General features: G+C 38.3%; 1 protein-coding gene across 3 annotated transcripts in view; it reads right to left on the bottom strand.

Annotated features, from left to right (window-relative positions):
• Positions 1-20,648, bottom strand: part of Cdk14 (cyclin-dependent kinase 14) — a 548,127-nt gene that overhangs the window by 317,301 nt on the left and 210,178 nt on the right. For all 3 annotated transcript variants that reach the window (XM_005387996.2, XM_005387994.2, XM_013516047.1), the window contains one exon: positions 1,204-1,298. In XM_005387996.2, the coding sequence (XP_005388053.1) occupies positions 1,204-1,298 (95 nt within the window). The remainder of the gene's footprint in view (positions 1-1,203; positions 1,299-20,648) is intronic.

Genomic DNA, 20,648 nt, shown 5'->3' with positions numbered 1-20,648 from the left:
AAAATTTAGAAAATATAGCTAGCAAAAAATATCTAGATTTTATTGAAATATGTAAACTATACATACTCGAAAACATGATTCCAAAGTTTCAAGTCTAAATCAGCTGAATACATTACCCACTCCAAATCAAGGATTAAACAAAAGAAATTATATTTGCATTGATGTGTGAATCTGCATCCATTCTTGGTAGCATGAAATGTATGCAATTGCTCAGCTCTAGCAGGCCTGGTAGCCACATTACCATATTATTCAAATGTATCTATCATTTATATGTAAATAGACAAGATGAATGGCTTCTTCCTAAGACAACAATTTTCACATGACAAACACACACAGGCAGACATTAGCAAGATAAAAATGCTGCAAATATTCATTCTTTTGTGTTTTTTAAGAAAAAAATGAAAACTATTTCAAATTTCTTAAAAAGTGGTGTGGTAATTACAAAATGGTGTTTTAAGACATTCATAACACCAATAGCTTTTCTTCTCCATAGAAGTCTGCCCCGATGTCATTTGTGTCTTACAAATTACATGCTCTCAGATCCATCTGTGAAAATTGGGATGCTAATTATCATGGTTACATTTCATGATTCCATAGTTAAAGGCTGAACTGGTGCCTCACAAATACCATATGTTTTTCTAAGGGAAATGAAGAAAGATTAATTATGAGTTCAAGTCCAAGTCTTCCAGCACTAATACGCTGAACACAATAAGATCATTACATTGTGTGCTATGTAAATTGGAAGTGTTAATTAATAGCTGCATACCAACCTAGAGGGAAAACTTTGAAACGTAAATTGTAAGTCGAAAGCTTTCTTCAAAAAAGTCTCCATAAGGATGATTTTGTAAAGCCAAGTTATAAATCCAAAGGAAAAATATTTTGATTGTTTTTGAACTTCCTTGATACTAATAATCATCATGCTGCTTAATAATTATGTTTGAGAAGCCTAAAAATTACAATGGTCACAGGCTATAAATAGATAATATATTTGAGGAAAATTCAACTTAAAATTTTTCTGGATGTGTTTTAAGATACATATTCAAAAATCTCTTATAAGGCCACTAGTTTATGCAAAATTATGTTTCATAGACTGTACTCAGATACTATATTCACTTGAGCACAGCAATCTATAAACAAAACTCCATGACAGCACTGTAAGGATTTTATTCGTATTTTACAAGTATGAATTCCTGCTTCACTTACCACATACTCAAAAACAAGAGTCAGCGTTTCCTTGGTATGGATGATGTCATGAAGTAGCACTATGTTAGCATGTTTTAGTCCTTTTAACAGAGAAGCTGTAAAATAAAGGAGACAAAGAGACAATTTATCATGGGTAACAATCAACTAATATGCTTCATTATCATTTTGGCACGCGTCAGAAGAAAGATATCTACTTTTCCACATTCCAAGCCAGTAACAATAACAATTAAAAATCATGGTCAGAGGAATGAGGTTTTCATTTAGATAAAGTTCTCCCAATTATTTCATTTGTCCTTTGTCACTCATCTCCATTTCGGTTCTGTACGTTCAGAGAACACATCTAGGGTGATAATTCTTCAAAATTTTTAAGGTTTGTTTTATTGACAATTACTGACTAAGGATATTACTTATCTTTGTATAAATTCCATGTGTATAAGATAGGTATCTTGCTTTATGGTGGATGGAGAGTTCTATAAATCTTAAATAGATCATCCTGTTTGATGATGTTGAGTTCTTCTAAATCTTTGTTGATTTTTCTGAGTAGTGATTACTGGAAAAGTAGTGTTGATGTCTCCAACTATAATTGTGGATTTGTAAACTTATCTTTTGGGTTCTCTAGTTTTCTACTTATATACTGAAGCTCTACTGTTCACAGCATACACATTTAAGACTGTTATTCCTTCTTTGTAAATAGACCCTTTTATCAAAAATATGTCACTCTTTGTCCCTAAAAATTATTTTTGCTCTCAGATCTGTTACATATTAGTAGAGCCAGTTGAACTTTCATTTGACTAGTGATTATATGGTATAGTTTTTATGGTCCTTTTTTCTTTTATCCCACCAATACCACTGTATTTGAAGTAAGTATTTGACAAATTGCATATAGTTAGGTCATGTATTTTTAAAATTCATATTGCCAATCTCTGGCTTTTAATTGATGTATTTAGGCCATTTACATTTTTTGTTTTTTTGTGGTACCAGGAATCGAACTCATGACCTCAGGCTTTACAGGCAAGCACTTATGCCTCTGAGCTACACCCCTGGCCCGCCTTCTACATTTAATGTCAACATTAATATGTGGGGTCATATCTTATTGCATCTGTTTTTCCCTTGAGCACCCTGCAATTTGGTTTCCATTTCTGATTTGATTTTGTCACCTATATGTATCAGAATTCTTCACTGATTCATACTTTACCATTTTTCTTATTTCTGTACTTTTAATTCAACAATGATTTTTGATCCATATACCCAAAAAGATAAATGAGAATTTTAAGTTCATACTATAGTGTTGTATATAGTTTTAACTTGATAGCTGATTTTTAGAGTTTTATCAGTTAGAATACACTTGTTCTTATAACAGTTTTGTATATATCTAGGCTACCTCGTTCTATTCCTACTCATTTAATGGAAGGCGCTCCTACTGTGGAAGTCCTCACCAGTTTTGCTTGCTTCTAGTTTTTGTAAATCATGCTGGTAGAAGATATTGGGTGGTGAGAATTGAGATGCAATGTTTATTTCACATTTCCATGAGATCCTTAATTTCCCCCTTTTCCTTCCTTCTTTATGCTCATTATCACGGTCTTCAGGGGTTGCTACCATTTCTCTACACATCTTAATCTCGCTTGGAAACAACACTTTCCAGGCACCACTGTTTTCTCTTACCGTGCCTCTCCTTTCCTGTAGCTGTGCTCTGAGACATGTGGCATCCCAACTTTCACTTTCTATAGTGTTTTTTTTCCTGTGCTGAAATCAAGCCCTGCATCTATACTCTCTTCCAGTTTCTTAAACTCATAAGCTTCCTAGGCACAGCGGTCTACATGTACAGACCTGATGCTCCTTTCTCATGGCCCCAAAGTTATGGGTCATGTGCATTTTATTTGTTCTCCCCGCTAAATTATTACTTTGGGTGAGTGGGAATCAAGATCTGGTAGTCACCATTCATTTCTTCTCTAACTCCCTACCACATAGCAGCATGGGGGCTTTTGCTTACCACTGGTATATCCCTACTGCTAGGTCAAGGCCCGATACACAGCAGGAAGCGAAATGCACTGACTGCATTTTGACCAGGAATGGGGTGGCTCCTCACTGAATCAAAGGAACCAGCAGCCACACAACAGCTCTTCCCCCATTTGGAGCTACCCTCCCCCTACTCTAAGACCAGCTCCAGCTCCAAATCTCACGCTGGTAACATTCAGCTTCAGTACTAGGCCACCGCCTATCTATTCCTCCCAATCAGAGATGACCAGTACTAGTGTTAGAAAGTTCAATTCCTGGACAAAAAAAATGCATTTCCGCTTCTTAAATTCCATCCTTTATACCAAATAAGCCTCTTGTCCTATGATGAAAAACAGGAATGAAACAATCCCAAGGATTATAATCAGACTCTTTATGACACTGCTCATTCACAGAGAGAAGGAAGTACAAGACACAAAAAATGTAAAAACAGACATTACAATTTCAGTCTTTATGAATAATACCACAAAAATATAGTTGGGCATTTTTTAACTTCTTTTGAATTAGCTCCTTATAATGAATTGTTAAAAATGGAATTATAGAGTCAGAAGACACAAATACATTTAAAAATAGTATTCATAAAATTTTGGTGGTACACTTAAACTTACACCTTTCTAATTCCACGTAAAAGTAACCACAAAACAGGGGAAAATATGTAAAGATAATATTTTACAAACCACATAATCTATCTTTTCAAATAATTGAAACCACATTAATATATTTTATATACTAAGTACAAACAGTAATTTAAGACTAAACCTTCATTCATAAGAACAAAAATAATCAAAATGATTTCCTGATATAGCAATGACAATTCTAGTAAAGCATTCAAAGAAGAGAAATTTCCTCTATCATTCCTTTAGAAACACTACATCCTCCATTTTGGTGTTAGTATAAGCATCGTGCAACTTAAAGGGAAAAAAAGCAAGATGCTTTGAACTGTTACAAAAAGAAATTGTAATGATTCACTCATTCATCAAATACTCATTCAGAATCTAGTTACAAGCAGTGGTGGCCCTGAGCAAACTTTGACCCCTGCACAAACACTCAATAGTATCACATCTTTAAAAAGCAAGATCTACACCAAGACCCAACCCTATGCAAACTATGGCATTGGAGTAATAACGGTATGTCAACACAAACTCCGTGATTACAACAAGGCGGGGCTGGGTGACGGGGAGATGCTGTGGCTGGAAGGGTTGGGCACCTATGCAAGTCTGCAGGGTGTAAGGGAGCTCTTCACACTTCAGGCTCAGTTTTGTTCTAAATCTAAAATTGTTCTAAAAATGAACTCTTTGTTTTTTTCTATTTTTTTTTTTTTTTTAACCGGGAATCGAACTCATAACGTTGCACTTGCCAGGCAGGTGCTGTGCCGCTGAGCTAAATCCCCAGCCCCTAAAATTGAACTCTTATTAAAATACATAAAACTTCGAAAGAATCGCTCATGCTTTAACATATTAAAAGAAAAAGCAAATCTAGATGATTTAATCTGTCACTCAAATACAGTAGTGTTCTAGCTATATAATCATCATATGGGGCAGTCTCAGAGAAGGCAAAGACAAGCAGACTGTTCTGATGGGAAATCAAGGACTAGGAGCTCCTGTTCTCACTGCTGCGAATTTTCCTGTCTTCCCCAGGCAAAGCTGTTTCAGGACAATACACCATATCCTTTACCTAAAAATAAACTTACAGATCCATAATTGGTCAAATGAAGGGTATTCAGACTGACAACTGCTGGGAGTGGCTGGTTCCAACACTACATGACAAGAGGTATGAAACTGAACCATTGAAAACCAGCAACACGTATGTTCCCAGAAAAGAGAAGCATGAGCTACCTAGTGTGGGGAGGAATGCTCTTCACCACCCATACATCTGCCAAGTATAACTTCATGCTACACACTTAGAAAGTTTTAAAATAATTTTTTTTAAATGTTATTTTTTTTGTTTTTGTTTTGTTTTGTTTTGTTTTTTTCTGGTACCGGAAATCGAACTCACAACCTTGCGCTTGCCAGGAAGGCCCTGTGCCACTGAGCTAAATCCCCAGCCCAGTTTTTAAATAATTTGAAGACAACCTTTTATGTGAGCTTCACAAATTAGTATATGAGATAATGATTACAAAATGCTAACAGTGCATGACTTTGAAGAAACAAGTATAGACTTATTTTAGTTTAGTACTGCTAATTCAAATAATTTAAAGTCTTCTCTTATAATTATTCCACTACGTTTCAACAATTAAGATCTTACTACATAGCATTCAGAAATCATTCCGGGGAATAACTTCACATTTGCTTGTTTTTAAAAGGATATGCATTTGTGTACTACTCTTCTGAGGTAGAAGACTTCCCTTACAGATCATTATTTCATTTTTTTTTTCAGATCATTATTTCAAACTTTCAGCACAGTGTCTGAAGATCAGGACCCTGTACGGTGCTTAACACCTAGCCAGTGCAAGAACGTTTGCAGGTAAACCCAAGCACCTACTGATATAGCACCTTGTAAGAAAGGAAAATGGTTTTGTGAAGCAAGCTTTGTAAACATATTATGTAACATTATTTGCAATCTTGTCCAATTTCATTTTTCAAGTTGGCCCCTTACATTGTCAAGTTCAATGAGGATCCATCCTTATGCATAACAACTCCACAGTAGTACTGAGCTTCCACTTCACTGAGAATCCTACACCCTTAGGAACTGTTTCCCTGTTCCCCTCCATTACTGCCTGTCTTCTTTCACCACTTACACCTAAATTTTCTCATTTCTCAAAGTAATGTCTTCACAAACACCATGTTCCACTGCATTTTTCCTTCAATTTCAGTAACAACAAATTCCTACCATCACTAATCTTGGGGAAAAAAATTTTTTTTTCCTGACAGTATCTAATATAGAAAAGAGTTGTGTCATTTTAGTATTTTTGACCACTTCTACATGAAGTCTAAAAGCTCTGCATCACTTTCTAATAAGAGATAGTTCATCAATGTTCCAGAATTCATTTAGAGATACAATTAAGTAAGTACCAGTATCTGAATTGAAAACACCCCCCTTCCCTTCGGAGATTAACATAATGAATTCATAGCTGGAAAAGGACAGGGCCACTAATTCCAAAGCTGATGGCAGAAAAATGGCACTGAAGAGTGGAAAGCAGCCTATAGTCTACCAACATTGGAGTAGGTGACAGACGTGACCAACTTTAGGATGCCAACGTAGGAGCGGCTGGTGGCAGCAAGGTGCCAGAGACTGTAGCTCCTGCTGCCACTGAGGTAAGTGAGCCTCCGGATGCCAAGTGAGCCCACTGATGAGCACTCACCATTTCTGAAGCCAGTATTTCCCTCATTGTGACAAACACCATCAAAATATCCTAATGCTATCATAAATATACATGGTATTTGTTCATCATTTACCCACAGATCAAATCCTGTAACATTTGTGTTGGTAATTCTAGCACACTTGCTTTCCCTGAAAAAAACACATGGCAGCTTTTCAAATTCATTTCTCCACTGAGTTTTGAAGCAGTCCAACTGTACATGATGTAGCAGATTTGCAAGTAGGGTGGGGGTAAAAATCTTAACAATAGTTTTTGGGCTATGATGTTAAAACAATACAAAAACACTTTCCCTTCGACAAGGTAACAGTGCCTCTGGCAAAGTCCCAGTAGGACAGAAGGAGGCAGGGAGCCTCCCTCAGCTCGCAGCAGGTTTCAGATACACACTCATCAGTCATATTCACATTCCGGCCTCCGCTTTAAATATTTTACATTTCCACTCCGACTTGGAAGAGATGAATTTCATCTAAATCTAATCCCATCATGATTAAAATAAATTTCAAGTTAATACAGATAATCAAAGTAGGCTCATTTTTTTCAGAGTCTCACTGTACTGATTTTTTTTTTTAAAAAAAAACAATGTTAACAAAGAAAAAGAAAACTTCTTTTACATTTGAGATTATTTTCTATGTCACTATTTGGCATTCTACCAGGAAAAAAAAGAGATCACAAACCCAATCCATCCTCTCTTCCCTTTCAGTCTATGGAAAGAAATCATGCATTCACATTGCCCTACATTTCGTGGGATGCGATGAGGAGATAGCCTTCTGACTTTTCCGGAAGATAAAAATTACTACCTACAAAACCCAAGGAGGCAAACATCTGAGCCACAAACACAGTCAATACCAACATTTCTCCTCCAGTGGTGGGGTGGGGACTGTCCTCACAGTCTGTGCCTACTAGAGCAGCTGTACTCCCAGCCCCATGTCAACTTTTTCTTCAAGCCCATGACCAGAAAGCCCCAAGGCCGCTGAGATGCACTCTTTACTACAAATGCCAAAGCTACTTTCAACGGACAACTTCTATCTCACTCACATGCCAGTGGATTCTGAATATTTTCATAGCTAAAACATTCCATATGGGAAAATCTTAAAGAGGAACTGAAAAAAAAAAAAAAATAGAAAAGAAAGACAAGATTGCTTCTTTGGCTGTGTCTCTCATGAGACGGTCTAGACAGAGCGTATGTGTGTTCTCTGAAGACAGACAGCATCGGGTGAGTCTGTTCAGGTTCTGTGAGGCACACTGCCCCCTGGCCTTCTTACAGCAAGGGCAGTTACAGAGGCTGGGCTTCTCCTCAGTTCTGCACCTTCCCCTAAACAGTATAAAAAATGATAAATACACACAAATGCACACACATGGTCCTTAGACAAATAAAAAGCAGGGCTGTATCTCTGACTCCATATTTGCTCTTTATACACACATACATACAAAGAGTCCACTCTGATTTATGGGAGAACGAGCTCATAGCTAACACAAACCACAAGGTTAAAATTAACGTGACACTATGTAAACTTAAATCACATTCAGGATTTTTTTTTTTTTTTTTTTGGTTTTTCTCCGGTACCGGGAACCGAACTCACGACCTTGCGCTTGCCAGGCAGGCGCTTTTGCCGCTGAGCTAAATCCCCAGCCCCACATTCAGGATTGAGAGATGGTTTTTGTGCATCAAATGGCACCCAGATATGAAGAAATAATACTGCTTAACTTGTTTTCCAGCCATCCAAGTCTCCTGCTTTTACCTGCTTCTTAGTTCTAAGTCTTTCTGTTGGGAGATGAGCAAAATTCAGCCTCACAAGATATTCCCTTGATTTCCTCCACATCAAAAAACTGAAAGGTAGTGCTGGAAATGACAGCCTCCAACATATCCCTCACTATGAACCACCTGTTTATTCACCACTTCGGACTAGCAAAGAGCAGTCACCTGAGGCCTATTTCCACACTGCAGCCCCACACTACCAACCCAAAGCTCTTAGCAAATATCTTCAAAGAACAAATTCCTCTAACCATATACTTACCCACAGGAAACTGCCCATGTTGAACCTGTCTGACCTGCTAAACCAATGATTTCTCATTTTTCAACATAATACAGTTTACCTGATTCAAAGCAATTTTAACTTTCACAAGAGCTTTGTTACTATTACCACTGTTAATGTTCAAACCAGTTAATCTGCCACCAAATAGTTAAGAATTGGTGACATATGAATAAAAAATACTCTACTCATCAAAGTATTGTGAGGAAAGGGATACAGAAACAATTTAATTTTCTATATGTCCTCTTCTGTGTCATTTGACTTACTTATGATAAAGATACATTACTTATATAAAAAAGTTATCTGGGAAATGTCCTTATTATAAGTACTTATTTTTTGGTTTTTCTCCAGTACCAGGAATCAAACTCACAACCTTGCACTTGCCAGGCAGGAGCTGTGCTGCTGAGCTAAATCCCTAGCCCCTATTATAAGTACATCAAAGAAACTACCATGATAAAATAAAAAGCACAAATTTAACTATATTTACAATTAATATATAAGTATAGTATAACGATAATAATGAATTATTGTAACTGCAGTGACATGCTTTAGTACTAATCCATCTTTATTAGAATATTGATGGAAACAGAATATAAGGGTCTTATCCACACATTGTTATGCCTTGTGTCTAGATGTCCCCCTAAACCCTCACGCAGTCACAGGTGGAGCTTTTCAGAGGTGGCTGTTCTAGGGTGTGTGATGCTGGGATTAAAGGTGTGTGATTACTAAATTAGTCCACTGAATGGTTTGGCATAGATCTGGGTGTGGATAATGGCAAGGTCCACCCAGGGTGTGGGTGGCACCATGCAAAAGGCAGGTACTTTAGATGGATATAAAAGGACAGAATGAGGTGGGGCTGCTGCTGCTTGCTACCTCACTGTTTTGCTGTCTTCTGCCTGCCATGAACTGTTTCTCCTCTACACTGCTCCTCTGCCATTCCACCCTGCCAGGGAGCCGGCCAAGTTTGAACTGAAAACTCTACAAACTGTGAGCTATAATAAACTTTTCTTTCTTTAACTTTGAATGTCAGGTATTTTGTCTCAGCAATAAGAAAACTAACTAAAACACACATCAACCCATTATTTTCTTGTATCACACATTAATCCAAACACTGAAACTCTTCCTTGTCTAAACAGTTACTTTGTTATATTAAAATTAATTTGCTTAGTGCAAAATTTTAAGTCTTATTGTCTCCATGTCTCTTATTATGCAAGTATTTCAACCTGTAAATACTCATCAACTGATTTTCCATTATCCGGCTTATCTTGTTCCTATTTACTAAGAAAGGATCCACGCAACTGCATCTACAGCATAAAAGTTGGACATGTGGTTCTACTCAAATGCAAACATCTTACTAAAAACTTCTGCAGAAAGGAATTTGCTTAGCAACAGGGTTGAGAAGGGCAGTAATTCTCCTCAGGTACTGCCTTCAGGCAGAAGAGACAATTTATAAACAGAGGGTTTCTAAAATACCTGATAAAAGAAGATCTGGTTTTTGTTGGAAGTATAAAATCTAGGTTTAAAAGCTGTTAAGCAGGTTGCTGGATATGGACTATTTTATTCTTTATTTCATGTAGAATACACATACAGTGAGTAAAAAACACTACAGAGCAAGAGGTGAAAAAGGTTATGTGGTCTGGCAATAATGCCTATGTCTTCTGATTAAGAATAAGCACTGATAGAATAGGAGCTATTCCTTTGGACAAGGCTTATATTAATCTCTCTTTCCATGAGACTATATAAACTGTATAACCATATACATAGCTTTATCCTTTATACAAACAAAGGTAAGTCTAAGGTCAGAAAGTGTCTCCTCTTCCATGGCTACCAGTCTCAATGCCTGAAGGCCTGCACACAGGATATTCTATCAAGAGGCAGAGCACTGTCAGATCCTTCCACAATACAAGGCAGACTTGCAGCATATTTTTAGACATTTTAGAATCCACAGGCTTTATCAGGAACTGGGTGGTTCATTCTATGACAGCCACAGGCCAGGATGCAGTACTTTTCAAAGTGTGGTCCTATCCCAAACCTACCAACTATTAATGGAGATTTCTTGGGTCCTATCCCGAACCTACCAACTATGAGGCCCAAAGAATGATTACGCTCAATATTCAGAGCCTCTGATAACAAAAATACAATGGTTGGTGTAAAGTTATCTGCAACAAAATGTTATTTAGTGAGTCGGTGAGATTTTCCTCCCAACTTTTCCTGAAAATAATGATTTTCTAAATCTTGATATTAAAGAAGCCACTTCAATATAAAGAAAAATAAACTCTACAATATTGTATTAGAGACTTTTACTCTCTGCTTCAAAGTCATTGTCTAGGGGGCTGGGGATTTAGCTCAGCAGCACAGCGCCTGCCTGGCAAACCCAAGGTTGTGAGTTTGATTCTCGGTACTGGAAAAAAAACAACTAAAGTCACTGTCTACTAGTCAGAAAAAAAAGAAATGGGAAACTCTCTAGAATTGCTGGCTTTCAAGCAAATATTCTATAATCCATTAAGATAAGATACTCAAAAATATAATTACCATGATAACTGTATCGGTAAAGTAAGCAACAAATTGTTTCTAAATTAACAAGGTAACTTAAGATTGCCATAGTTGTGTTTTTTTTAAAGGGAGAAGCTATTTAATAAAATTGTAGTAAGTAGAGTCAGAAGTTTTCTCTATGATGGATTCAGTTTTTTCAGGAAGTTTCCCTCTCTGTCTATACCACTGCCGGCCACAGGAATGAGGGGAAGAGGTAATCTTACCATACATCTGTCTAGGTAAGAAACTGTATGATCCTGGCACTTTGAGTCTCAAACGCAGTAACAGAAGACTTTCTTAGTGTCTCTGCAAGGTACACCCGCGACTACACTGACACAACTCCTGCTCTTCTAATTTCCCTTTCTGTGGTAGACAACCAGGTCCTGAGAAATACAGTAAATATCCAACCAATATTACCATTGCTGTCACCCTCCCAAACGTGCTCAACCCCCTTATTGACCCACATTTACCTTTCTAAGAAATGTCATCTTATTTCACACACACACACAGTTTCATAATTTGACTTATACAAAGGATGATTAATTTGTCACGCACAGCTGAAATAATCCTCACAGAACTGTAAAGGTGAGTGTTACCTTCAGGAGCCCTTCTAATCCTGACCCTCCACATGACAACAAAGGACTCTGAACCACAGAGAAATTCGGCCTGGGGTCTCAATCCTGCCTCATAATTCCTAATACAGTACAATTCAGTTTTTGTAATCAAAGGAAGCATTGTCTGCTTCTCCCTTTCTTATCTTTGTTTCTAGTTTAGTTTGCAGGGAGGGTCCCTACTTCAATCATGCTTTCCCCTTATCTTTAAATCTTTCCAGTTATTGAGGGCAAGAAGCCTGGAAGCTGGGAAGACTAGAAAGATTTCAGGCACAAGATGCCTCTTGTGAAAGCCAATCACCTGTAGCACCGCCACCAGACCAAAGAGGTTTCCAAAAACAGTAACGAGAAAGGAGCTAAAGGAAAAGTTGTCGCTCAAATCTTATCTTTTGAGAATTACCTTCATCTCATTAATCACTTCTCTTAAAACCTTTAATAGCAGCATCTTAGCAGGGCTTACAAGGATCTGCTGCACCCTGAACTGCAGATCTGTGTGGTTTTGCTCTGATCTCCAACTCACAGGGCCTCTCAGACGTCTGGAAGTTGTCCCTGTCAGGTTCAACTCGGGCATGACTTTCCCTGCACCCAACCTATTTTTCAGCAGCAACACTGTTCTCAGCAAAAGCCGCAGCCCCTAACACAAGTGCTGCCCTCAATAAACACAGGATGGGATGTCATAAAGAAGGGATATGGCAGGACACCGTATCTTCCCAGCGACAGGACAGCTGAAAATATCCATACATTTGTTCCACATGTTCTGAGAAGTTTCACCACGGACGTTTTCTCAGACCTCTTCACATGAGGTCCTTTTCCTGACCCCCTTACAGGATACTTTGCCTGATGTCCTCCCTTGACTCCCCACTGTAAAACAAAAACCCTGTTTTTCTTTGTTCCCGTGGATGGTCTTTTCACCCTCTGTCTGCCTGAACCCAGGTACAGTATATTAAATCTTGTGACTTGCTGCCTTCACAGAAGTCTGTTTGGGTGGTCTCTGACTCAAATCATTTGTTACCTTCCCTGCTGTTCCCTCTCTCACAGCCCCTGGGAACTCCCAATTCCTACTAAATGGAGCCTAGCTTAGCTCTTTTTTCATCAGAAGTGTTCCCTGGCCCCTGAAGTTCGAGTTAGGCACATTTTCTACCATCCCTCAGCGTGGAATGCTGCCCTGTCACTGTGTTATAGTGTAATGACCTGTGACCCATTTCCACCTGTCTGTAGTCCTCAGTAATTATCCGCACTTATTCCTGCTGAGCCCACAGCACTCAATTCAGCACAGTTTACAGCAGACGCCTGCAAAATGCTGGCTAGAAAACGCAGGCAAGGAAGAGAAAGGTGAAATCCTTAAACGGTCTTTTGTAAATCAATGCAAGGCGCACAGTTCCTAGTACTACATCTGATGCAGACTGGTTATCTTGCTGTAATGTTCCTAGTTCAGCCTGGATATGTTGACTAAAATCTGTTCTCATCTACATATTAACTGACAAACTCAATGAAATTTAAAAAGAAGCAAAAGAAACATCGTACAAAACAAAATTAGGAGTTTTCCTAAGTGGATGAAATGCTATATACTAATGCTAGCACTAAAAGTGCATTATTTTACTTCCACTCAAATTTCTTATTATGGGAAGGTGGTGAACAATTTGCTTTAAAAGTACCACTCAGCTCTAAAAGCTCATGCCAGAAACTAGAAGTGTGTCCTACCACTGTACCGAGCATGAGATAGACTCAGAAACAAGAAGGCAGAATCAGTGAGAAGAGAAAGAAAGCCTAAACATACATAGTACACAGTAGAGACAAATACAACCAACATACGGGCTTGCTTCACCTGGACTATGCAATGTTTTCAATGTTATTTTATTGGTTTGGGTTTAGTTTGGTTTGGTTTGGTTTGGTTTGGTTTGGTTTGGTTTGGTTTGGTGAGACAGGGTCTTCTTATGTAGTTCAGGCTCGTCTGGAACTAGTGGAGATCCTCTTGCTTCAGCCTCTGAGTGCTGGGATTACAACATGCACCACCACACCTAGCTCAAATGGCTTAACTATTTAAAGATGAGATTTCATATAAGATACACAGCTCTAGCTTTTCTTAAAAAATGAGAATCCTTGCCATCCTGAGCTTCAGCTTCATGACCTGGATAAAAGGTAGATGGCTGGAGATGTACAACTGGCCTCTTCCACAAGGACCTGTTCTATGGTTCCTCCTTTTTCCCTCTCCCCTGCAGCAGAGGCCCCAGGCCCTGTTATCTGCTGGACCTCTAGGTTTGTGATACCTGAATTAATATTTGAACATCAAGTATAAAAGTCCAACATCACTTTGACTATACCCGATAAACAATTATTCAGAAACCAGAAGCAGCCAATTCAAAGTGGGTTTTATGGGTCTCACAAATTAAAACCACAAGGTAAGGAAAGAACAAAAAGGAAAATAAGGGAGAAGTTATTACAGGACAATTTTGGCATACTGTCTGCCAAAAAAGAAAATAAAATTACACCCATTGGAAACATTTACCTCAAAGCTCAAATGACTCAGTGTTTCTAGAACAAGACTTTTTTTCCACGTCACTTGGCATATACATTCACTAAATGACAGATCTATAGGATACCTAACCCAAATGATGTACTTGTTCTTGGCCCAGTAAAAGTGTCAAAAAGCATACAGTTTGGTAGGTCTCTTCTCCTCTCTAGTCCTGTTTCTCTAATTCATTCTTATGGAATATGAAAAGTGAGGTGGACATTAAATTTTTTATATTTATCTTCTATGACAATGAGGAATAAAGAAAAAAATGGGCTGATCTGAGGCAGCAATAAAGAGCCAAGAGCCAACCTGGGCCAAGTGCCAGGTCTCTGAATCTCAAGCCATGCTGCCAGGCACCCTCCCAGCAAACTGTACAGTTTGGCCTGAGGAAACTACAGGCGAAGTTTATAGCGGCCTGACAGCTCCCACACAAGAAGACAGCTGAATGGGAAGAAGGCCTATTAGACAGGAGGCCCAGCACATGAAACTCAGGGTGAATTAACCCAAATATTATTTAACATGGACAAAAATTCAAGGAAGTAAGTTCAATCACACCCCCTTTGAGGTCAGAGTGTCACTGGGATGGGAAGAGAAATCGGTGTTAATGTTATTGAAAATTAAAATATTTCTCATAGTCGTTGAAGTAGCATTTCTGCTGGTAATTTATTGTGGAAGAAATAAAAAAAGATACACCAAGAGGAACATTTATTTCAATGTTGTTAATGGCGAAAAACAATGAAACAGTAAACAAGAACCTCAACTATCATTCATTGTGCTCTGGTTAAGTAAAATACGGTGCATTCATAAAATTTTGTAGACACTTAAAATATGCAACAGTTGTGTAAGTACTTATACTGGGACATGTCTGAGATGTAATTAGCGGGAGGAAAGGATTGAGACTTGCACATATTTAAAAAGAAAGAGGGGGGCTGGGGATTTAGCTCAGCAGCACAGTGCCTGCCTGGCAAGCACGAGGTCATGAGTTCGATTCCTGGTACCAGAAAAAAACCAAACCAAAAAAAATAAAAAGAAAGAGGAAGGTGTAGATCTACTCCAGGAACAAGAACAAAGATTATCTGTGCGGAAGGACACAGAGTCCAGGAGAGGACATATGGGGAGGGTGGTCTTTGCTTTTTCACCTAATATTAATTTTTTAGATTAATTTCTTACTGAGACAATCCATTATTTTATAAGCATAGTAAATAAAATATTAATAAAATATTTTTAAAAGGAAAGAATATTCATTCCTTGCCTCTTCCAACTCTAGCAGTTACTAGCCTTCTTTGACATTCCAGAATTATAATTCCATTGTACTGTAGTTTCTACTTGCATCGTCACATAAACTTCCTTGTACATCTTTGTCTCCAAAAATATATATATTTTAAATTCTTTGTTTTCTACTTTCTTATGTGTGTCATCTACCTAACAAAGTACTTATTTATTCATTCAACCAATGTTTATTGAATGCCTGTATGTCCTGTTTTCTTTTTTTGTTGTTGTTGTTGTTTTTGGGTTGTTTTTTTTTTTTTTTTTTTTTGGTTTTTCTCCAGTACTGGGAACTGAACTCACAACCTTGCGCTTGTCAGGCAGATGCTTTGTTGCTGAGCTAAATCCCCCGCCCTGTTAATGATTATATAACCTCGGGAGGTGTGTAAAATCACAGCAAGTGCAGGAATACTTTTAATTTTTATTTATTAATTTATTTGGGGGGGCGGTACCGGGGATCAAACTCATGACCTTGCACTTGCCAGGCAGGCGCTTATGCCACTGAGCTATATCCCCAGCCCCAGGAATACTTTTAATATTTTATATATTCTAGAAAATAAGCAAAAATTATATACTACACATATAGTAAAAAAAAAAATTGCTGAGAACCTTGCTGGAGAAATACTTTAGTAAGTACAGTCATAAGCTATGCTTCCTTATATGAGATAAAGCAACTAAATAAAAATAAGTATCTTTGTCTTGTGCATTAGTCAGCTTTCCCATTGCTCAGATACAATAACTACAAAAAGTATGGTTTAATTTGGTTTATGGTTTCAGGGGATTCAGTCCATAGCAACTGCATCCAAAGGAAGAACGTAATGGCAGAAGGGAATGGTACATAAAAGCTGCTTAGCTCATGGTGGCAAGCATGGTCACAGCATAAGCAGGAGATACACCCTCCAATGACACACCCCCTGTGACCCACCTCTTAAGAGCCCATTCCACTATGAACATCAGCGGATTAATCATAGCACCCCTATGATCCAATCACTTCCACAAGAGTCCTATTAACTGGCACATCATCATCATCTAAAAAATCTGTTGGGCTCTGGAAAAGAAAGTAGACAAGGAGAAATAAGGTACTGCTAACCCTCCTCCATTACACAGAACAGTTCTGGAGAAATGGACCTGACAAGGATAAGGGGAGAAAAGGGGGCAGGGGGAAATGGCAGGGGAGTAGTCTATGTAAAGGCTGGAGACAGAAGATGGAAATGAGAGGGGGAAGTCTATTCAAATGCTGGGTATCAACTTCGATTACTGGGTGCTCTTTGGATTCATCAGGTGATACTCATTCTTTTCTAGTTAATCACTTCATAAAATCAAGGCAAGCTACAGGCCCACACAGCCATGTAATGACTGATCACATGCACTGCTAGCCAAATCTACCTTGCCCAGATCATGGTCCCAACATACCCTGGCATGGGGCACTGGGCTGATGTGTGTGTATGGTGGTCCAACCATCACTCTAAATAATCTCTCTTTTCCCTTTTTAATACCTAAGACATGGTGGAAATGCACGAGTAAATTCCTTCAGGCACTCGGAGACGGTTTCTGTGAAAACATTACTGAAGCTAGCGCAGAGAATGATCAGCAATGCATGAACAATAACACTTCAAAGAAGAATCTTGCCTAGATCCTGACCTAAAGCAAAATTCCCACACTCGAGTTGGCAAGAAAAGACACACAAGTAATTTTCCTGTAACAGACTTGTGTAAGTGCCATAAGAGTATGGAAACTGAACAACAGAAATACAAAGTAATGAAGAAGGAGAGATAACATCCAGTAGTAGTACAGAACCTTAATATACACATATCATATAAGCTTCTCTTAAAGAACCTGTGGATGTGACACAGTGAAAGACAATAAAGCTCATAGAACTTCAGTATAAGGAAAGAAGAAAGCACAAATTGAAAAAAGTATGCAGCTTGTTCTCGAAAAGAGCTGATGGAAAATGATGGAGAGAAAGATGAAGGAAAAAGGCTGGGGTTCACTGTTCAACTTGTCAAGGAGCATACTAAAACAAAAAAGAAGAGAGTGCTATAAACAAGAGGTGAGCTTCTAGAAGTCTGGTCCAGCAGGAGTACATAAAATGGATTGTGATGGAGACCACTGCGAAGCAGCTCTGAGCAGGACTTAAATTAACCAACTGGCTTTCCATGTTTACTTGGGAGTGTGTCCAAAGCGTAGGCCCCTTGTCTGGAGATAGGTGGTGGATTCATAGTAAGTGAACCTCTGTGAGTCACTGATCCCTACTGAGGCTTGTAATGGTGAAGCCTTGAAGCCTCAAAGGATAAGACAAGGCTCCAACCTCAAGTAGATAAAGACTGTGGCCTCAGGCATCTTACTGCTGGGTGGAGACCAGACTGTGTTAACTGGAGTTAACATGGTTCTCCTAAATTAACATAATACCTCACTTGGAGAAGTCCTTGAGAGGTTCCCACCCTACTTAAATATTCCCCTCCCTTATTCAGATAACTAAGTATTGCCACCCAGAGAAGGTTGCGGTCTTACCCCCCAGAGAATCTCAAAATTCTGTGAGAGGGTTCTGATCCTCCTGGAGCCCTTAAATCACTCTACCTGTTTCACTTACTTAGCCTTCACTGTCCACTCATTGGGGAGATTGCAGACCTGATCAGTCTGCAATAACTAAGTGATAATATTAACTCCAAAGGATTTCTGTAGAAAAAGAGGATGTCCTTTCACATGAATCCACCCAAGCATAACCTTCTAGTGATAACTTGACAGAACAGCTATTAGGGGTTAGAGAACGGATTACTAACTGCCATTTTAGCTCAGTGACATAACAGTGTTCTGAGTTGGGGTGCAGGGAATTCTCACTTTAGTTTTCCAGAAAAACTCACATAGATATTATATTCACTGAAATGAAAATGAGTATGCCTCTAATAAAAGGATGCACTGAGTGAGCAATGCCTATTACTTGTCATATGAATAATAAATTTTACTACAAGTTCCAGAGGAGAAAGGGCTAGCAAACCAATTTTCCCTTGCCTACACAATGTACATTTACAATTGGACATTTTGATTGGTTTTTCTTAGTGTTAAATTATCACTTAATTTTGAAGAAAACAAACAGAATATAAAACAAATTCAGATAAGGGATTTAGTCAATTTTCTGAGTGAAATTTGCCCCAGAAAATAACATTTCCATTTAACTCTTGAAGAATGAAATGACACCTCTTGATGAGTGGGATAAAAATGCTGATGTCCAAGAATTACTCATCAGATTTATATAATGTATTATCTATTTGAATTACCTCCAAAAACAGAGATGATTAGTTTTAAAACTTACAGATCTATATAGTGCAATACATACTTAGGTAATGTTAAGGGACTTCATTCATTTATCCTACAAATGTTACTGAGTAACTTCCATGTGAGAGATACTGAGTGAGACAAAGGAGACATGGCACTGAACAAAAGGCAAGCATAAGCAACCCTCTTGTCCTCCTGATGATTATATTTTGGTCAGGAGAGACAACCAAAAATAGAAACAAAGAGAACATACAATATATAGTTTTTAAAATAAATGATTTCCATGCCTAATGCTTCTCTTTCCTGCTGGGCATTTAGGCACAAACTGCCACCTGATTGGTGACATAGGGCTAGCATTTTAGAAAAAGCCCACACTAAGGTGGGATAAGCACAGAGAGGGGGAAGGAGTATCACACACCACATGGAGACCCACCTTCTAAATGTGTGAGATAACACACTTCCTTTTTATTTAAATCATTTCAGTGAACGTTTTCTGGGATTTGCAGCTGAAGACATCCTGATAAGTATATGGTGCTCAGACTTTCTTACTCATCATTCTCCAACATCAGAGGTTAATACTATGTACATGAAACACTGATCTAAAGCTTAAAAAGAAACCTGAAAGTTCCTAGAATCCTCTGCAAATCCATGAAAACAGAATATGAACAAAAGCAGAAGACAGACAGCCAAAAGCTAATGTTAGAACCTGGAAACAAAAAAGAAGAGAGTGCTATAAACAAGAGGTGAGCTTCTGGAAGACTGGTCCAACAGGAGTACACAAAATGGATTGTGACGAAAACCACTGTGAAGGAGCTCTGAGCAGGACTTAAATTAACCAACTGGTTTTCTGTGTTTACTTAGGAGTGTGTCCAAAGCCTAGGCCTCTTGTCTTCTATGTAGAAGTTCTAACAACACAATCTAACTTTATTAAAATAGAAGAGAACAAAACCTAGCACAGTGATTTAAAAGCCCCACGTCCTGACTATGTAGAGCTAGTCCTCTTTGTACCATCTGTTTTAGACCAAGACAGTGTGAGCTGAAAGTGAGCTTATACTGATCACCCACAAAACCCTTCATTTTGTAGACTAAAAGCTATCCAATTCTCACCCCAAACACAGCCTTTCTTTGTCAAATTATTGCAATACTGGAAATTTAAATTATTTGACCAATATTAAGGCTTAGAGAAAGCAGATTAGATTCACCTCTCTAATTCCCAATCCTAACTGTATTGCCACCAGTCGCCTCCCTCCAGCCTCCAATATTAACTGCCTATGCAATAAGCTGTTAAAATGCTTTCTTAACTTTTCAAAATCTTTCCAAACTTTTTAGAGCCCATTATTGCTTTGTTAGATGCCAGCTGCCAAGGGCAATGCCAGGAGCCATGGGAACTCCTTCTGAGGAACCCATTCCATCTTTAACAACCCGTAACTTGACAGCTCTGTGAAAATAGGATGTAACCCCTATCTTTTTCTTAGTAAAATTTTGAAGATGACATATCTATTGAAAGCTGATGATGGTATACACATCTATAAGGACTATACCATGTATGTCATGGCAAAAACTTGATTACCTGAAGCAGAACAATGTATAAGTCATCCAGATATGTTCCAGACTACTAAGTCTGCCTACACCATGCTTTTGTAAAGGTTTTCCTCCCTCTAACCAGCAAATGAATTTTTGCTTCTAGAACAGAAAATTCCCTATAGACTACTCCTGGCCCTATTACACATAGGGGATTCATTTTTCTTATACAAGAATTGAATCAAGGTCCTTTGTTCTAAGTTACATCCTCAGTCCTCTCTCTCTCTCTCTCTCTGATTCAGGGTCTTGCTAAATTGCCCAGGCTGGCCTGAATTTGCCGTTCTCCTGACTTAGCCTCCAAAAATGCTGAG

Source organism: Chinchilla lanigera, unplaced genomic scaffold, assembly GCF_000276665.1.
Source record: "Chinchilla lanigera isolate Chin_1 unplaced genomic scaffold, ChiLan1.0 scaffold00031, whole genome shotgun sequence".
NCBI lineage: Eukaryota > Metazoa > Chordata > Mammalia > Rodentia > Chinchillidae > Chinchilla > Chinchilla lanigera.
Note: the sequence above shows the minus strand (reverse complement) of the source record. Positions and strands in the feature narration are given on the sequence as shown.